Consider the following 16,471-nt stretch of genomic DNA (forward strand, 5'->3'; position numbering starts at 1 on the left):
GAAACGATGCTCAGCATCCCTCCTCATCAGGGAAATACAAATGAAAACCACACTGAGATACTACCTCACCCGGGTCACAGTGGCTAAAATGAGTAAATCAGAGAACTCTAGATACTGGCGAGGATGTGGAGAAATGGGCACCCTACTNGAGGGTGTTATGCTGAGTGAAATAAGTCAGGCAGAGAAGGACAAATACCATATGTTTGCACGTATAGGAGGATTAGGAGGAACTTAACAGAGGACCATGGGGGAGAAGAAAAGGGAAACAAATAACCTACACACGCATGATGTTTTGCCACAGTAAATGAATAATAGGTTGGTAACTGTTACTCTGATCACCTGTGTTATTCACACCCCTGTTTTCAAAAAATAATGGAGAATTGAATATTTATTTGTTGTTTCTTCCAGATTTCACCCATGTAACATGAAGGTCAACCAGACAATCCTTGAAGAGTTCATTCTTGTTGGCTTCTCCTTGTACCCACATGTGCAGAGATTCCTCTTTGTGGCCTTCTTTGCCCTCTACCTTCTCACCCTCGCAGGTAACCTGGCCATCTTGGGACTCACTTGGGTGGACAGATCTCTCCACACCCCTATGTACCTCTTCCTCCGCGCCCTCTCTTTCTCTGAGACCTGCTACACACTGACCATCATCCCCAAGATGCTGGCAGATCTGCTGACTGGGAACAGAAGCATTTCGGTCACGGGGTGTGGCTTGCAGATGTGTTTCTTCTTGGGACTTGGTGGCACTAACTGTATCATCCTCACTTTGATGGGATATGATCGCTTTCTGGCCATCTGCAACCCTCTCAGATATCCACTGCTGATGACCAATGCGGTGTGTGGGCAACTGGTGGTCTCTGCCTGGGCTGGAGGCTTCCTTGTCTCTATGACAGAGACTGCACTGATATTCAAGGGCTCTTTCTGCAACCCCAACCTCATCCATCACTTCTTCTGCCAGATGCAGTTGGTGGTGCGGTTGTCCTGTCTCAACAGCGACCTCACAGAAATCATTGTTACACTGATGTCAGTGTCAGGGTTGACAGGCACCTTCTTGCTCATCATCATCACTTATGTTTTCATTCTTTCCACTGTCTTCAGGATCCCTTCAGCCGAGGGCAAGCAGAAGGCCTTTTCCACCTGCGCCTCTCATCTCACTGTGGTCACCGTCCACTTTGGTTTCGCAGCTATTGCCTATCTGAAGCCAGAAGCCTCGGGAGGAGATGACACACTCATTGCTGTCCCTTACACTATCATTACTCCATTCCTCAGCCCCCTCATTTTTAGTCTCAGGAATAGGGACATGAAGAATGCATTCAGAAAGCTGCTTGCAAAGAAGAGTTTTCCGAATCCTTAATCCTGGATTATTGCTGCATGATTTTCCATCCTTGTAGGCAGTAGTCACTTATTATACAACATCAGGAGAAGCCTTTGCCATTGGCCTTATTCCAGAGGTTCCCATGTAAGAATCCAGAGACTGAGTCTGGAAGCTAAACCATCAAAACAGTTACCTAGTGTGGTAAGGATGTTGTTCAACTACTTCTACCGCTACTACAACTGGCTGTTTCTGAAGACACGATGCTTCTGCCTGTCAGACTCTGGGAATCCAGCACCATGATGGAATGGAAAACACAAGATTTGGAAAGGGAAAAACAACCCCTGTGACCACAGCATGAAGCGATATCAAAAGATACAAAGGTTGAGGAGTTTTTATAAGCAACGTCATGAAACATTGGGCTGTGCCTCCCAGCAGGTAAACCATTTCTCATAGGTGACACACTATGTAGAAAACCATCAACGGTCTATTGTGCATATCTGGATTGATGTGTGTATTTGGTAAGTCCTATGCCATACTGATTACTGAAGGTTTTTAAAAACACTGCTCATGACTGGGTCCTTCTGTGATGGTCAGAGTCTCACTCTATATATACAGGTTATCTTGGAGCATTGATCCAACAAGCAAACAGGGGAGTACATTGTGCACGTGCTATGACAGGCAGAGTCCCTGGGTGAGGGCTGGAGATAACCCTTATTTTCTTTAAAAGGAAGATATACAAAGCAAATGTTTTTAAAAACCACATGTCATGATATTGAATGATTTGACAATGAAAGATGTTGTGGAACAATTTTGGCAGACATGTGATGTGCAGTGAAGGAAACCAGATAAACACAGCATCAAATCTCAGGAATTTTCTGATCTTTCCTCAGTTTTGTTGTTAACCCAATTTGTGCTTTTTCATGTTGGACATAACCTTTGTGTTGGAGTTTCTTGTGCATCAAGAATATGACAAGTGTGGGGACAATATCTGTTCCCTATTCTTTACAGGAAGTTATAATGATAAATGAAATAATTGATGAAAAATATTATGAACACACACTGATTATGGCTTCCTCTTGCTATGACTTTATTTTCTTCTCAGACCATTTTGGGTAGACAGAATATGTCCCCTCTAAATCTGTCCTCACTGCCTCCATGACAATGTTTCTTCTACTTTGGTTCCACCCCTGAGAACTGACTATCCAATCTAGGGAACCCATAAAGTCTTGCAAATAGATGCCAACAACTTACCCAATCATGGTGGGCATAGAAAAATGATGAAGTGTAGACTCCAGTTCCTGAACTCAAATTTGGACCAGTTAACTTGCATCTACCTGATATGGTGACTATGGAGGCATTGCCAGTTGCCTACTTAATATTCATTATTGAAATAGAAATAAGTAACTGAAGGGGGGCTGGAAAATACCTACATGTGTAAAAGAAACCCACTTTCTAAATAAATCATGAATCGAATTACAATCTTGGCAATCCTAGAACAATGGTTTGAATTGGAGAAAATGAAAACACTACAGGGCAAAGTAGGTGGGATGTAGGTTTTCAGTGTTTACAGGGAAATACATGGCCCCAAAATGCTTGTTAGAGAAGTTCACGGCTGAAGATCAACAATCTAAGCATTCCTCTCAAGAATTTGGGAAAGGAATAATAAATGAACACAGAAAGATTGTAAAGGATGAAATTAATAGGTAGTAGCAGAAATTAATTAAATGACAGTATAAAACAAGTGGCTCAAAAAGTCAAAATGTGGAATGTTAAAAATAACAATAGGCATGCCTGGGTGGCTTAGTCGGTTAAGCGTCCGACTTTCGCTTAGGTCATGATCTCGCGGTTCGTGGGTTCGGTCCCGCGTCGGGCCCTGTGCTGACTGCCAGCTCGGAGCCTGGAGCCTGTTTCAGTCTGTGACTCCCTCTCTCTCTGACCCTCCCCTGCTCACGCTGTCTCTCTCTCTCTCCTAGAAATAAAAACAACAACAACAACAACAAAAAAAAACAATAAATCATATTGTTCCCTGGTGAGACCGATGAAGAAATTAAGGCAGGAAATGTAACTAAGGAATTATGGGAATGCAATTGGGGCATTTCTCGAGTCACAGCCACATGAAAGATAAGAGAATCCTTTGACTGATTTTAAGATCATGGATTTGAGAACTTACACAAAATGGGAAAATGCCTAGAGAACACATTAAAGTTGACCTGGGGAACCGTGCTGTCTAATTCTCAAGAAATAGAATTTTAATTCATATATTCTACGTTAACAACAGATAAACAAATGAACCTCTGGAGCTTTTAAGCTTCACCAGGAGATTGTGCCAGAATTTTTAAGTGGATGTTAGGCCAAATGTGACCAAACCCTTCCCTGGCATAGAAGAGTTAACACCCCCAACTCAGTTTTTGGGCCAGTATCATGTGAAACTGGATTTGAAACCAAACTCAGGAATATAGATGCAGAACTTATAAATAAAAGTCAAGTTGGTTTCAATCCAGAAATGCAAGGTTGGCACATTTGAAATAGATCTGTAGAATTAATTATGTTATCAAAATAAAGGATATTAATCATGTAATTATTTTAATCAATGAAGAAAATTATGGGATAAAATTTAATATCCATTGAGGGAATGAATAAAATCTTTTAGCATAGTACGAATCAAAAGGAAATTCCTGTGGCACCTGGGTGACTCAGTCATTTAAGTGTCCAGCTCTTGATTTCAACGCAGGCCATGGTCTCAAAGTTCGAAGGTTAGAGCCCCATGTCAGGATTTGCATTGACAGGGCAGACCCTTCATGGGAGTCTCTCTCTTCCTCTCTCTCGGTGCCCCTCCACTTCTCTATCTTTCTATCTCAAAATAAATAATTAAAACAAAGAATGAATTCCCATAAACTAATCAGGCTATCAAACTCTTTGTCGTCTCCGAGTACAGTTTACACACTATATTCACTATGTTATGTTGGTTTAGGGAGTACAGCATTGGGATTAGACAATCAAACTTCTCACTTAGCTGTGAAACATTTAAATGCATCCATGCTTACCAAGGAATAAGACAAGAAGGATTCTCCCACTGTGTCTTTCCCATCTTATTCCTGACAGTCAGTTCAGTGAAAAAGAAGCAAAAGACAGAAGGATTATACAAGAAGGAAAACAGTCATTTCTCATGAATTATAAGGTTTTCTAGGTTAGAAAATCCAAAAGTAATCAGCAGATAAAGCATTAAAATTAACCTTCAATATAAGGCTAAGGACATCGTACAGAAGCAAATAAGCTGCACCCCCATAAATTAGCAACAGTTGAAATCTGGTTTTCTAGAAATATACCACATTTTGAATCTTGGAAAATATCAAAGCCCTAAGAATAAATTTAAGCAAAGACATGCAAGCCCTCTCCATGGAAAACTGGAAAGCTTTATTAATATAATTCTAAAAGAACTGTGTAATGACGAGGTACTCTATGTCATGGATTAGAAGACGCAGTGCAGTACAGAGGCCCATTCTCCCCACGTTAACCTATGTTTCAACGAAATCCCAGTGAGAATCCTAATAGTGTCCTTTAATTGTGTGTGAAACTGTAAGGGGATTTAAAATTTATAAGGATTTACAGATAGCCAAGACTTTCTTGAAGAATATCATAACATGATTTGTTTTACCAAGTATCAAGTCTCCTCATACAGCTACAGTGTGAAATTGGCTCAAGTGACAAACAAACCAACAGAGAAGAGAGCCCCAAAGACCCACGCACACATAGGCACTGGCTTTTGTGATAAATATGGCTTCGCAGAGAGGTTCAAAAACAATAGACTTTTCAGACACTCATGCTAGAAAAATTGCATATCCGTAGAGGCAAAAGAAAACCTGCCTCCCTAAACCACAACAGCAGCAAAATCAGTTTCTGGGTATCTAAACCTGAATGGGAAAGGTATAACAATGAAACTTTTAAATGTGGATACAAAACAAATTATCTTCACAATAGTCTTAGGATATGAAAAGATTGTTTAAACTGGACATTATTAAAACCAGTTTTTAAATTTTCTTTTTCCTAAGTTAATTTTGGAAAAAGTGTCAGTTCATGTCTTCAGCCCATCTCTTCACTAGATTATTTGAGTTTTTGGCATTGAGTTTAATAAGTTCTTTGTAGATTTTGGATATTAACCGTTTATCAGATATGTTGATTGCAAATATCTTCTCTCATTCCATGGACTTCCTTTTAGGTTTGTTGATTGTTTCTTTCTCTGTGCAGAAGCTTTTTATCTCAATGAAGTCCCAGTAGTTCGTGTTTGCTTTTGTTTCCCTTGCATTTGGTGATGTGTCTAGTAAGATATTGTTCTGGCCATGGTCAGAGAGGTTGCTGCCTGTGTTCTGCTCTCGGATTCTGATGGCTTCCTGTCTCATATTTGGTCTTTCATCCAGTTCAAACCTATTTTTCTGTATGGGGTAAGAAAGTGGTCCAGTTTCACTCTTCTACATGTTGCCTCCAGTTTTCTTAAAACCCTCAATAAAGTAGGGATACATGGAATATACCTCAACATCATAAAGACTATTTTCTAAACTCCCACAGCTACTATCATCCTCAATGATGGGGAAAAAATGAGAGCCTCCTCCTATGGTCACAAACAAGACTGAAATGTCCATTGTCACCATTACTATTTAACATAGTACTGGAAGTCTTAGCCTCAGCAATCAGACAACAAAAAGAAGTGAAGGACACACAAATTGGCAAGGATAATGTCAAACTTTCACTATTTGTGAATGACATGATATTCAACCTGGAAAACACAAGAGACTCCATGAAAAATTTTCTAGAACTGATACATGAATTCTGCAAAGTCACAGGATATTAAATGAATGTACAGAAATCTATGCATTCCTATATGCCAATAATAAAGCAACAGAAAGAGAAATGGAATCTATATCCCATTTACAACTGAACCAAAAAACATAAGATATATAGCAATAAACCAAATCAAAGGGGTAAAAGAGCTGTGCACTGAAAACCATAGAAAGCTTATGAAAGAAATTGAAAAGGACACCAAGAAATGGAAAAGCATCCCATGCTCATGGTTTGGAAGAACTAATATTGTGAAAATGTCTATACCACCCAAAGCAATCTATACATTCAATGCAATCTCTATTAAATTAACACCAGCATTTTTCAGAGAGCTAGAAGAAACAATTTAAAAATATGTATGGAACCCGGAAAGACCCTGAATAGCCAAAGTAACCTTGAAAAATGAAAACCAAGCTGGAGGCATCAAACTTCTGGATTTCAAACTATATTAAGAAGCTGTAGTCATCAAGACAGCATGGTACGGGCACAGAAATAGACACATATATCACAACAGAATAGAGTGATGGATCCAACTAGTCTTCAACAGAGCAAGAAATGCCAATTTCTACATATCTAAACTGAGAGCTAGTGAGCATATTGTCACACAAAGATTTGTATAAATATGTTTTAGCTGTTTAATTCATACTTATGAAAAACTTGAAGCTGCCCAAATGATCATGAGCATGTGAAAACATAAACAAGCTATGGAATATTCATGCAATGAAATAATACCCAGAATGAAAAGGGATAAACGTGAAATAACATGGAAAATCTCAGGAGCATTAGGTGGAGTAAAAGAAGTCACAAGCAACAGCATTCACACACTATGTCTCCATTTATGAATTTGGAGAACAGGAAAGTTTCCCAACGATTGTAGAAATCACCTCCCTGATGGCCCTTGCAGCTCTGATTGGAAAAAAGCATGTAGGAACTTCCTGAAATGATGGAACAGTCCCAGGTCTTGAACTCAGATTTCATTAGTTATGAAAATAAAAATTAAAAACACACTTCTGAATAACCAGAAGGTCAGAGGAAAACTAAAAAGAGAAATAAAAAAAAAATCTTGCCACAAACAACATACCAAGACTTCTGAGATGCATGAAAAGCATCTGTAAGAGGAAAATTTATATTGATAAATAATATCTATTGAGAGAAAGCAAGATCTCAATACATAACCTATCTTCACACCTGACAGAACTAGACAAAGAATGCACTAAACCCAAAGACAGCAGAAGGAAGGAAATAACAAAGAAGGGTGCAGAAATAAATAAGGATGAGAAAGACAGTAGAGAACATGGATAGAATTAGCAGCAGAGGTGTTTCTTTGTTGGCTGGAGATGTTTGGAGGGGGTTCTGATTGCTGTTTCCAGCTTGTAGACTCCAGTAGCTCTAACACTAGGGGACGTAGACAAGACCCAGGGAACTTGTCAGTGTATTGTTCTTAGGTCCCCAAAGGCTCTGGCTGCTCTCACCCTTTCCAGCGTTCAGGTATGTCTCCGTACGTCTTGTGTGTTGATGCCCAGAGTTTTTGGTTGTACTAAGTGGGAGGAATGGGGAAGGTCTTTCTACTCCAGGGACTGAGGGGGATGTCTTACTGCTGTCAGCTAGGTTTTATCACAAATTTTCCTAAATCGACCGAGTGAAATCTGTGTCTGACCTTTTCAAAGTTAGGTAAATAGACGGATAAATAGATAGACAGCTAAAGTATATTATATGCTCAGAGGTTTCAGTAAAAATCTACTGACCAACGTGACTGAATTCAACAGTGTTTTTATTTTCCCCAAACCTCTGAATACATAAAGTTTGGCAACGTGTTTGTAATTAATAGGTAATCAATCATAACTGGTAATCATTTAATAACCAGAAACCCCTATTATGATAAACATTTAAGAAACTGAAAAAAATGAAGGTTAATGAATGACAGTGAAGATTTGTTTAAGTCAAACAGAGTCCTTATTATTGTTCTGGAGAAAGTAAAAAAAGGAACTGATAAAATTATACTGCAATGAATTACTAAAAATAACTTTTGATGATAGACCGTTTGGCTATTAATGAAATATAACTTAGAAGGAAATCAAATAATTAAATAGCACTGCTTTTCTTTAAAAAATTTCTTTTGTAATAAAATTGATCCTGAGCTGTCTCATTTCTGCAAAATAAATTTTATCCATTGATACATAAGGTAATTTTTAAAACACCACTTTCATTCAGGGATAACTTTGCATTGAAAATTTTAATTTTCACTGTTAACCAGATTTATCCTTGGACATAAAACATGTTAAAACATTTTAAAAAATCAAACTATAAACATTTTTTTGCAGAGAATATGCCAAGGAGATCAATCAAGAAATATATTAAATAAATAAAAAAATAGTTTTGTGCACATATTTCAGAGTTCACAGACAAAAATAAGAATATATTTTAAAATGGGAATTGTAACATAGCAAAATAATGTTGCATCCTAATTTCACTGAATATTGTTTTTAGTAAGCTGTAAGGAATGGAGTGAAAATATCAATGTATGCAATATGGAACTTGATATATGGTATATATGGAATGATATAATTTTAACAAAGAATATGTATACACACACACACACACACACACACACACACACACAATCTCCTCACACAAAGGAATATAAGGATAGCTCTCAATGTAAAGGGCACTGCCCAGGCTAACAGCAATGACTGTGTCCAGCGGAAGGAGACAGGCTGGTCATTTCCGTGATGGCTCGGGAGCGAATGCAGGGCGAGCTTTCCCATGCAGAACTGTGTGGTTTCAGCCTCCTTCAGGCACCCAAGGGCAAGGCACCAGGCTTTCTCAACAGCTTGCCCAGCCGTGTGGCAGAAGGGAAGAGGGAGGGATTTAAAGTATAAAAGCTGTCAGAAAACCACAAAGTAGGGCCAGACTCTCATAAGTTCTGCCAATATCTCGCTCCTTGAACGTAAGTATAAGATAGATTTTAATACTGGCTGGAGTGATACCATTTGATTCTTCTTTGTAAATTTGTTATTCATATTCAAGGACTTGTTCCTTTACATATAAGTTAGAATATGTATGTTGTTCTCTACAAAAAAAAAAAAGCCTCTTGGGGATTTTTAAAGGATTGCAATAAGCCTTACTCAAATTGAGGCTTAATTTTGTTGGTTTTTTTTCTAGTATCTTGAGATAGGAATTTAAATTATTTCTTAGAGATCTCCACCTTCTCTAATGTGCTGTGAATACCCTTTCAGTATGCCTTAGCTGCATCCCACACATTTGGATATGTTGTCATTTCATTTTGCTTCAGTTTACTAATTATTTTATTTCCACTGAGATCTCCCTTATGACCATGATAGCTTAATATTGTTTAATCTCCATGTGTTTACAGATTTTCCTACTGTCTTTCTGTTTTTGATTTCCAACTTGAATCCAACATGGTTAGAGAACCAGAAGATCCTCTGTATAATTTCCCTCCCTTTACATTTCTTGCAGATAAATAGATTAAGGAGTGCACATGTTGTGATGAGCACCTGGTGATGGATGGACATATTGAATCACTATATTATACGCCTGAAATTAATATAACACTATATGTTAATCAACCAGAATTAAAACAAAACCTTAAAAAAATTCTAGCGGTTTGTCTTGAGGCCCACGATATGAGTTAATGTGGTGTGACATTTAGGATAGGTTACCTATGCCCCTGAGCCCAGCCGGCGATGCTGCTGTGGGCAGATGAGGCCTGGCTGGTTGGGGTGAGGTGGGGGCTGACACGGCAGGTACAACCAATAGGGTTTCCAGTGCCATTGGCTGTGGGTCTCCTACTAAGTCCCTGCTTCATTTCCCCTTTCTTAGTCCCTTGTCAGAGAGAACACCCTGTGCTTTTATTATTTTTCTTTGCCTTTGCTTTTCCCTGTGGATAATTGCCCACTGCAGCCTGCATGGCTCTCCACACCTGAAGCAGGACTTCATGGGGATGAGAAGAGACCCTTGGGAACCTTCTGTGGTGCTGTTCTTCAAGCTGAGTTTCCAGGCCAATCGTCTTCCATGATTTCTCTTCCAGAGTAATTTTAGGATTGTTGAGATATTTCCATGCTTTTTAGTTATATTTAGACAGCAGTGCCAAGAAATGTGAATATAGACCACGTTCCCTGAATTTGAATGGATTGAACATNTCAACCAGAATTAAAACAAAACCTTAAAAAAATTCTAGCGGTTTGTCTTGAGGCCCACGATATGAGTTAATGTGGTGTGACATTTAGGATAGGTTACCTATGCCCCTGAGCCCAGCCGACGATGCTGCTGTGGGCAGATGAGGCCTGGCTGGTTGGGGTGAGGTGGGGGCTGACACGGCAGGTACAACCAATAGGGTTTCCAGTGCCATTGGCTGTGGGTCTCCTACTAAGTCCCTGCTTCATTTCCCCTTTCTTAGTCCCTTGTCAGAGAGAACACCCTGTGCTTTTATTATTTTTCTTTGCCTTTGCTTTTCCCTGTGGATAATTGCCCACTGCAGCCTGCATGGCTCTCCACACCTGAAGCAGGACTTCATGGGGATGAGAAGAGACCCTTGGGAACCTTCTGTGGTGCTGTTCTTCAAGCTGAGTTTCCAGGCCAATCGTCTTCCATGATTTCTCTTCCAGAGTAATTTTAGGATTGTTGAGATATTTCCATGCTTTTTAGTTATATTTAGACAGCAGTGCCAAGAAATGTGAATATAGACCACGTTCCCTGAATTTGAATGGATTGAACATGCTAAGAAATTGGCAAAATACTTTACTAAATATTAAAACAATTCATAATTTTTACATTCCCAACATTAGTCTATGAGTTCTGCTACTTCCAATCTCCACCAGCACTAGGATGGCCAATGTTTTTTGTTTGTTTTTGTTTTGTTTTTATTTTAACACATTCTAAAAGTTGGGAAGTGGAATCAGATTGGCTCCACCATCTTTCTCCCACTAAGATATAAATTCCTTGTAAGAAGAGACCATTCCTTATAATTCTCTGAGATCCTTCAGTCTTTGCTGGAGGCCGGCTCCAACAGGTCCAGGGGGCCCTGAAGGATGGATGGTGTCGGCAAGGGAGAGAGTGAGAGAGCCCCGTGATTCTTTCTGATCACCAGGCCGGCATCTCTGTCCTGTCGGTTTGGTGTCTTTATAGGTTAAATGATAGCATGACATCAGAAAAAGGAATTTTTACAATGGATAACTCTTTGTGATAAGATGCTTTGGAAAGTGTACAGAAGCAGGTTTTACAAAAATATTCTTGCAGAACTATTCCAATTATAGTGAGGTTAAGTAAATCTTATAACTAAAGAATTAACAGGATATTCTTAGTAAAAGACAGGGTACATATTTGTTCTAAGTTAATAACGCTAATTTAGGTCATAGGTTAAGCTAGGCTAAGAGTCATTCCGTCTGGCTCTCAAGAGGACCAATGTATTTGAGCTGGTTAATGAGTTGTTTGTGGAAACCTATTTGATGCTGAATGTGTGAACACCATGGAGGCCCTAAATGTGTCAGCCTTTTGTTTGTGGGTTATGTTTTAGCTACTCTTATCTATCCTCATCCCAGCCACCTGTAAGAGGGTGTTTGCAGAAGATAGGCCTTGGAAAAGGTACTGCCAAACATCACCAGTTAGAAGAAAATGTAAGTATTAACTTAAGTTCTGCCCTTATCTATTCCGTGACTCTAAATTAGGCTCTTTGTCTCGGGGCCAGGCTCNGGGGTCCCTGAAGGATGGATGGTGTCGGCAAGGGAGAGAGTGAGAGAGCCCCGTGATTCTTTCTGATCACCAGGCCGGCATCTCTGTCCTGTCGGTTTGGTGTCTTTATAGGTTAAATGATAGCATGACATCAGAAAAAGGAATTTTTACAATGGATAACTCTTTGTGATAAGATGCTTTGGAAAGTGTACAGAAGCAGGTTTTACAAAAATATTCTTGCAGAACTATTCCAATTATAGTGAGGTTAAGTAAATCTTATAACTAAAGAATTAACAGGATATTCTTAGTAAAAGACAGGGTACATATTTGTTCTAAGTTAATAACGCTAATTTAGGTCATAGGTTAAGCTAGGCTAAGAGTCATTCCGTCTGGCTCTCAAGAGGACCAATGTATTTGAGCTGGTTAATGAGTTGTTTGTGGAAACCTATTTGATGCTGAATGTGTGAACACCATGGAGGCCCTAAATGTGTCAGCCTTTTGTTTGTGGGTTATGTTTTAGCTACTCTTATCTATCCTCATCCCAGCCACCTGTAAGAGGGTGTTTGCAGAAGATAGGCCTTGGAAAAGGTACTGCCAAACATCACCAGTTAGAAGAAAATGTAAGTATTAACTTAAGTTCTGCCCTTATCTATTCCGTGACTCTAAATTAGGCTCTTTGTCTCGGGGCCAGGCTCAATTGTAACTCTTGTGTTCTTAACCCCCTTTATTATCTAAGTGTTGGATCTGCAAGGCCCATAGGAAGAGCCTTTTGACAATCATCCACAAAGCTTTCATCTAAAATCTCTTTTATAAAGGCAGGAATATGCTTTTCCTTATGCGGTATCTGTGTTCAGAATATTGGTGTGATATGGAATATTGTGAGACCTGGTCAATACCAGCAGGCTTATTTCCAACACGAGCCAGTAGTAGCAGAGATATCAGTTTTCATTTCTCATGGCAGGAGCTGTGCAAACACTGCCATTTCCTTGCTGTGACTGCAATCCAAGATAGCAGTGTGGCTCCCAGCAAGTTTTCAACATTGTAAGCCCTAAATACACAGGAGGAAGCTGGTGATGAGCAAACCAGAATGAGGGGGAGGAGAGAGCATTAGCAATACAGGAAGAATGCCCTTCCCTGACAAACAAAACTTAGGAATTAGAAAAGACTGGATATGAGATCTGCAAGTTTTACATCCCCAGAGGTTTCACGCTGAGTTTTCCTGGTCACATGTTACAAAACAGCCCTGGAACTAATGAGAGAAAATTACTAACGTGAGGGAGAAAGTTCTCTTGCTCCGCGTGATGAAAGAAGAGATGAATCCCTTAGGGCCTCCTAACCAGAGCCAAACCTCTAAAGCTGAGGAACCACAAGCCCTAATGGTGATCAGACAATATCTCCAAACTGGTGGAAGAAAAGGTTCTTAGCCACTGTGGTTCAGTGAGTGGTAGAATCAGACCATGGCCCGTGTGGCCCAGCCTCACAGCTCATGTGAATGCTAGGGCCCCAGAAAGCTGAAGTTTGCATCAAACCAGGGCCCTTTTCCCCACTTCTGAGCTGGGAAAATTTAGATCTAGAAGGTACAAGGACTTTGCTAAGGTCAGTAAACTAAAAGTGATAAAGTTAAAAACGCAGGCTCTTAGACCAATAGCATTTATACTAAGTGGNTTGACAGATGTTAATCTTAGCCTCAACCAAATCTACTTAAGCCTGGAAACACTTTATCTCTAGCTCAACATTCTGCCCAATTCTAAATAATAAAGTAAAACAGAACCCATTAATAGATTCAGGTTCTTTGTGATCACTAAGCTATCCAGGCACAGATATGGGAATCATTACCTTCTTATAATGCTCCATATTACCAGTCTGCGAAATACAGAGATCTATGACACATAGACTATTTGCAGAAGGAGAAGACAAAGACAAAAGCAAACTATGTGCAATTAAATCAAAACACTTATATTCTAGCTACAAATATGCCACGTTTTAGACATAGCTTTCTTTTTACTAAAATAAGGAAAATAATCTCAGCTGTCATACATTTTCCACAGCTTCTCATCCATGTTGTCAAGAATCAAACCTTAAAGCATTAGAATTAATTTGACAAAATGTAGGCCCTTTCAATTCTAGTTATTAAATATTGTAACCTGTGGTAGAGGAAGCACAGTATAATACAAAGCTGAGGGAATGTATCAAATATATGTCAGAGGAGGATGAGAGTAAATCAAAAGGAGAATATCAAAGAATTTGCTCTAGCAACTATGCTTTTGATTAGATTCTCTAGCATTTATGCTTTTGAGATGCTGGTCTCGGCATTGAAGGAATGGGCAGCTCCACCTGCACTGAGCTTGCAGAAAGAGTCTGTTTATCATACCATCCACATCCTCTAATGAATCACTATTAATCTGGAGGGTCCTGGAGTATCTGATCTTCCCTCTCCTCAGAGCACAGGGAAGGGAGCACATTCATTGCTTCCTTTTAATACTTCAGGACCCAAATACCTCCTGCAAGAAGCGACAATGACTTTGGGCTTCCTTACAATTACAAGCCCTTGTCTAAATCTGGTCCCCAGTTACTAACAAACATACTATTAATCTTCACTCATTACATATTTACAGACAATATTATATGTGGAAGTTGCTTTGTCAGACCATGACGCTATGCATCTATTAGCTACATGGTCATTCTTTTAGTATGCAACGTCTGATCCAAATCTGGCTAACCTAATGCACCTGAATTTCCTTTATCTAGACATCAATTAGAGTAGTTTTCCATTTATGATAATACCAGCCAATATACTCCTCTTAAAAATTAAGCCATAAAAATTCTTCTGCCATTGACTAAATGATCAGGAGGAATTAGTTACTGAAAAAGTTGTAACAAATGAAATAAAATTAAAAGAACACGTAAGTCACATATGCATGGTATTTTATCACAAAATTTCAAGAATCAATTGGTAATTGTAACTCTAATCACCCGTCGTATTCACACCACTGTTTCTAAAGAATGATGGAGAATTGAATATTTATTTGTTGTTTCTTCCAGATTTCACACATGCAACAATGAAGGTCAACCAGACAAATCTGAAAGAATTCATTCTCGTTGGCTTCTCCTTGTACCCACATGTGCAGAGATTCCTCTTTGTGGCCTTCTTTGCCCTCTACCTTCTCACCCTCGCAGGTAACCTGGCCATCCTGGGGCTCACTTGGGTGGACAGATCTCTCCACACCCCTATGTACCTCTTCCTCCGCGCCCTCTCTTTCTCTGAGACCTGCTACACACTGACCATCATCCCCAAGATGCTGGCAGATCTGCTGACTGGGAACAGAAGCATTTCAGTCACGGGGTGTGGCTTGCAGATGTGTTTCTTCTTGGCACTTGGTGGCACCAACTGTTTCATCCTCACTTTGATGGGATATGATCGCTTTCTGGCCATCTGCTACCCTCTCAGATATCCACTGCTGATGACCAATGCGGTGTGTGGGCATATGGTGGTCTCTGCCTGGGCTGGAGGCTTCCTTGTCTCTGTGACAGAAACTGCACTGATATTCAGGGGCTCTTTCTGCAACCCCAACCTCATCCATCACTTCTTCTGCCACATGCGGGCAGTGGTGAGGCTGTCCTGTCTGGACAGCGACCTCACAGAAATCATTGTTACAATGATCTCAGTGTCTGGCTTGATGGGCACCTTCCTGCTCATCATCATCACTTATGTTTTCATTCTCTCCACTGTCTTCAGGATCCCTTCAGCCGAGGGCAAGCAGAAGGCCTTTTCTACCTGCGCCTCTCATCTCACTGTGGTCATCGTCCACTTTGGTTTTGCAGCTATTGTCTATCTGAAGCCAGAAGCCTCGGGAGGAGATGACACACTCATCGCTGTCCCTTACACTGTCATTACGCCTTTCCTCAGCCCCCTCATTTTCAGCCTCAGGAATAGAGACATGAAGAATGCATTCAGAAAGGTACTTGCAAAGAGGAGTTTCTGAATCCATAATCCTGGATTATTGCTACACTGTTGTCTGTTCCCTGTCATAGGCACTTATTTTGTGACATAAGGAGAAGCCTTTGCATTGGCTTCATACTAGAGGGTGGCACGTTGGAAACCAGAGATAGTCTAGGAGCTCAACCATCACAAACATTTAGTTCATTGTTACCAGAGTTGTTCAACTCCTTCTACTTCTAGTGACTGTCCTCCAGATACTGCACTTCTTCCAGTCAGCCTCTGATCATCCTGTGCCATGATGGAATGGAAAACACAAGATTTGGGAAAGGAAAAACAACCCCTCTGACGACAAACTAAGAGATGCTTAAAAATATCTAAAAATCAGGGGCACCTGGGTGGCTTAGTCATTAAGCATCCAACTCTTTGTTTCAGCTCAGGTCATGATCTCACAGTTTGTGAGTTTGAGCCCAGTGTTGGGATCCATGATGATATTGAAGAACCTGCTTGGGAATCTCTTCCCCTCCTTCTTTGCTCCTTGCCTCCTTGCTCTGTATCCCTTTCTCCCTCAAAATAAATAAATAAATAAATAAAAATTTAAAAAAATATCTAAAGATATAATGGTTGGGGAATTTTTTAAGCAATGTCGTAAGGCATTGGGCTGTGCCTCCCAGGCCAATAGGTGACACACTATG

General features: G+C 39.9%; 2 protein-coding genes across 2 annotated transcripts; both read left to right on the forward strand.

Moving 5' to 3' along the window:
- The first annotated feature begins 399 nt into the window (after positions 1 to 399).
- On the forward strand, positions 400 to 10,764 carry LOC144219324 (olfactory receptor 10X1-like). Its single transcript, XM_077749322.1, has 3 exons — positions 400 to 1,340; positions 6,608 to 6,629; positions 10,650 to 10,764. The coding sequence occupies exons 1-3, from the start codon at positions 425 to 427 to the stop codon at positions 10,762 to 10,764; spliced, it is 1,053 nt and encodes a 350-aa protein (XP_077605448.1). The 5' UTR covers positions 400 to 424.
- Positions 10,765 to 14,898: 4,134 nt separating this feature from the next.
- On the forward strand, positions 14,899 to 15,822 carry LOC144219327 (olfactory receptor 10X1-like). The gene has a single exon (XM_077749337.1). The coding sequence runs from the start codon at positions 14,899 to 14,901 to the stop codon at positions 15,820 to 15,822; it is 924 nt and encodes a 307-aa protein (XP_077605463.1).
- The last annotated feature ends 649 nt before the right edge of the window (positions 15,823 to 16,471 follow it).

The sequence above is a fragment of the Crocuta crocuta genome, unplaced genomic scaffold (assembly GCF_008692635.1).
Source record: "Crocuta crocuta isolate KB4526 unplaced genomic scaffold, BGI_CrCroc_1.0 scaffold387, whole genome shotgun sequence".
NCBI classification, from domain to species: Eukaryota; Metazoa; Chordata; class Mammalia; order Carnivora; family Hyaenidae; genus Crocuta; species Crocuta crocuta.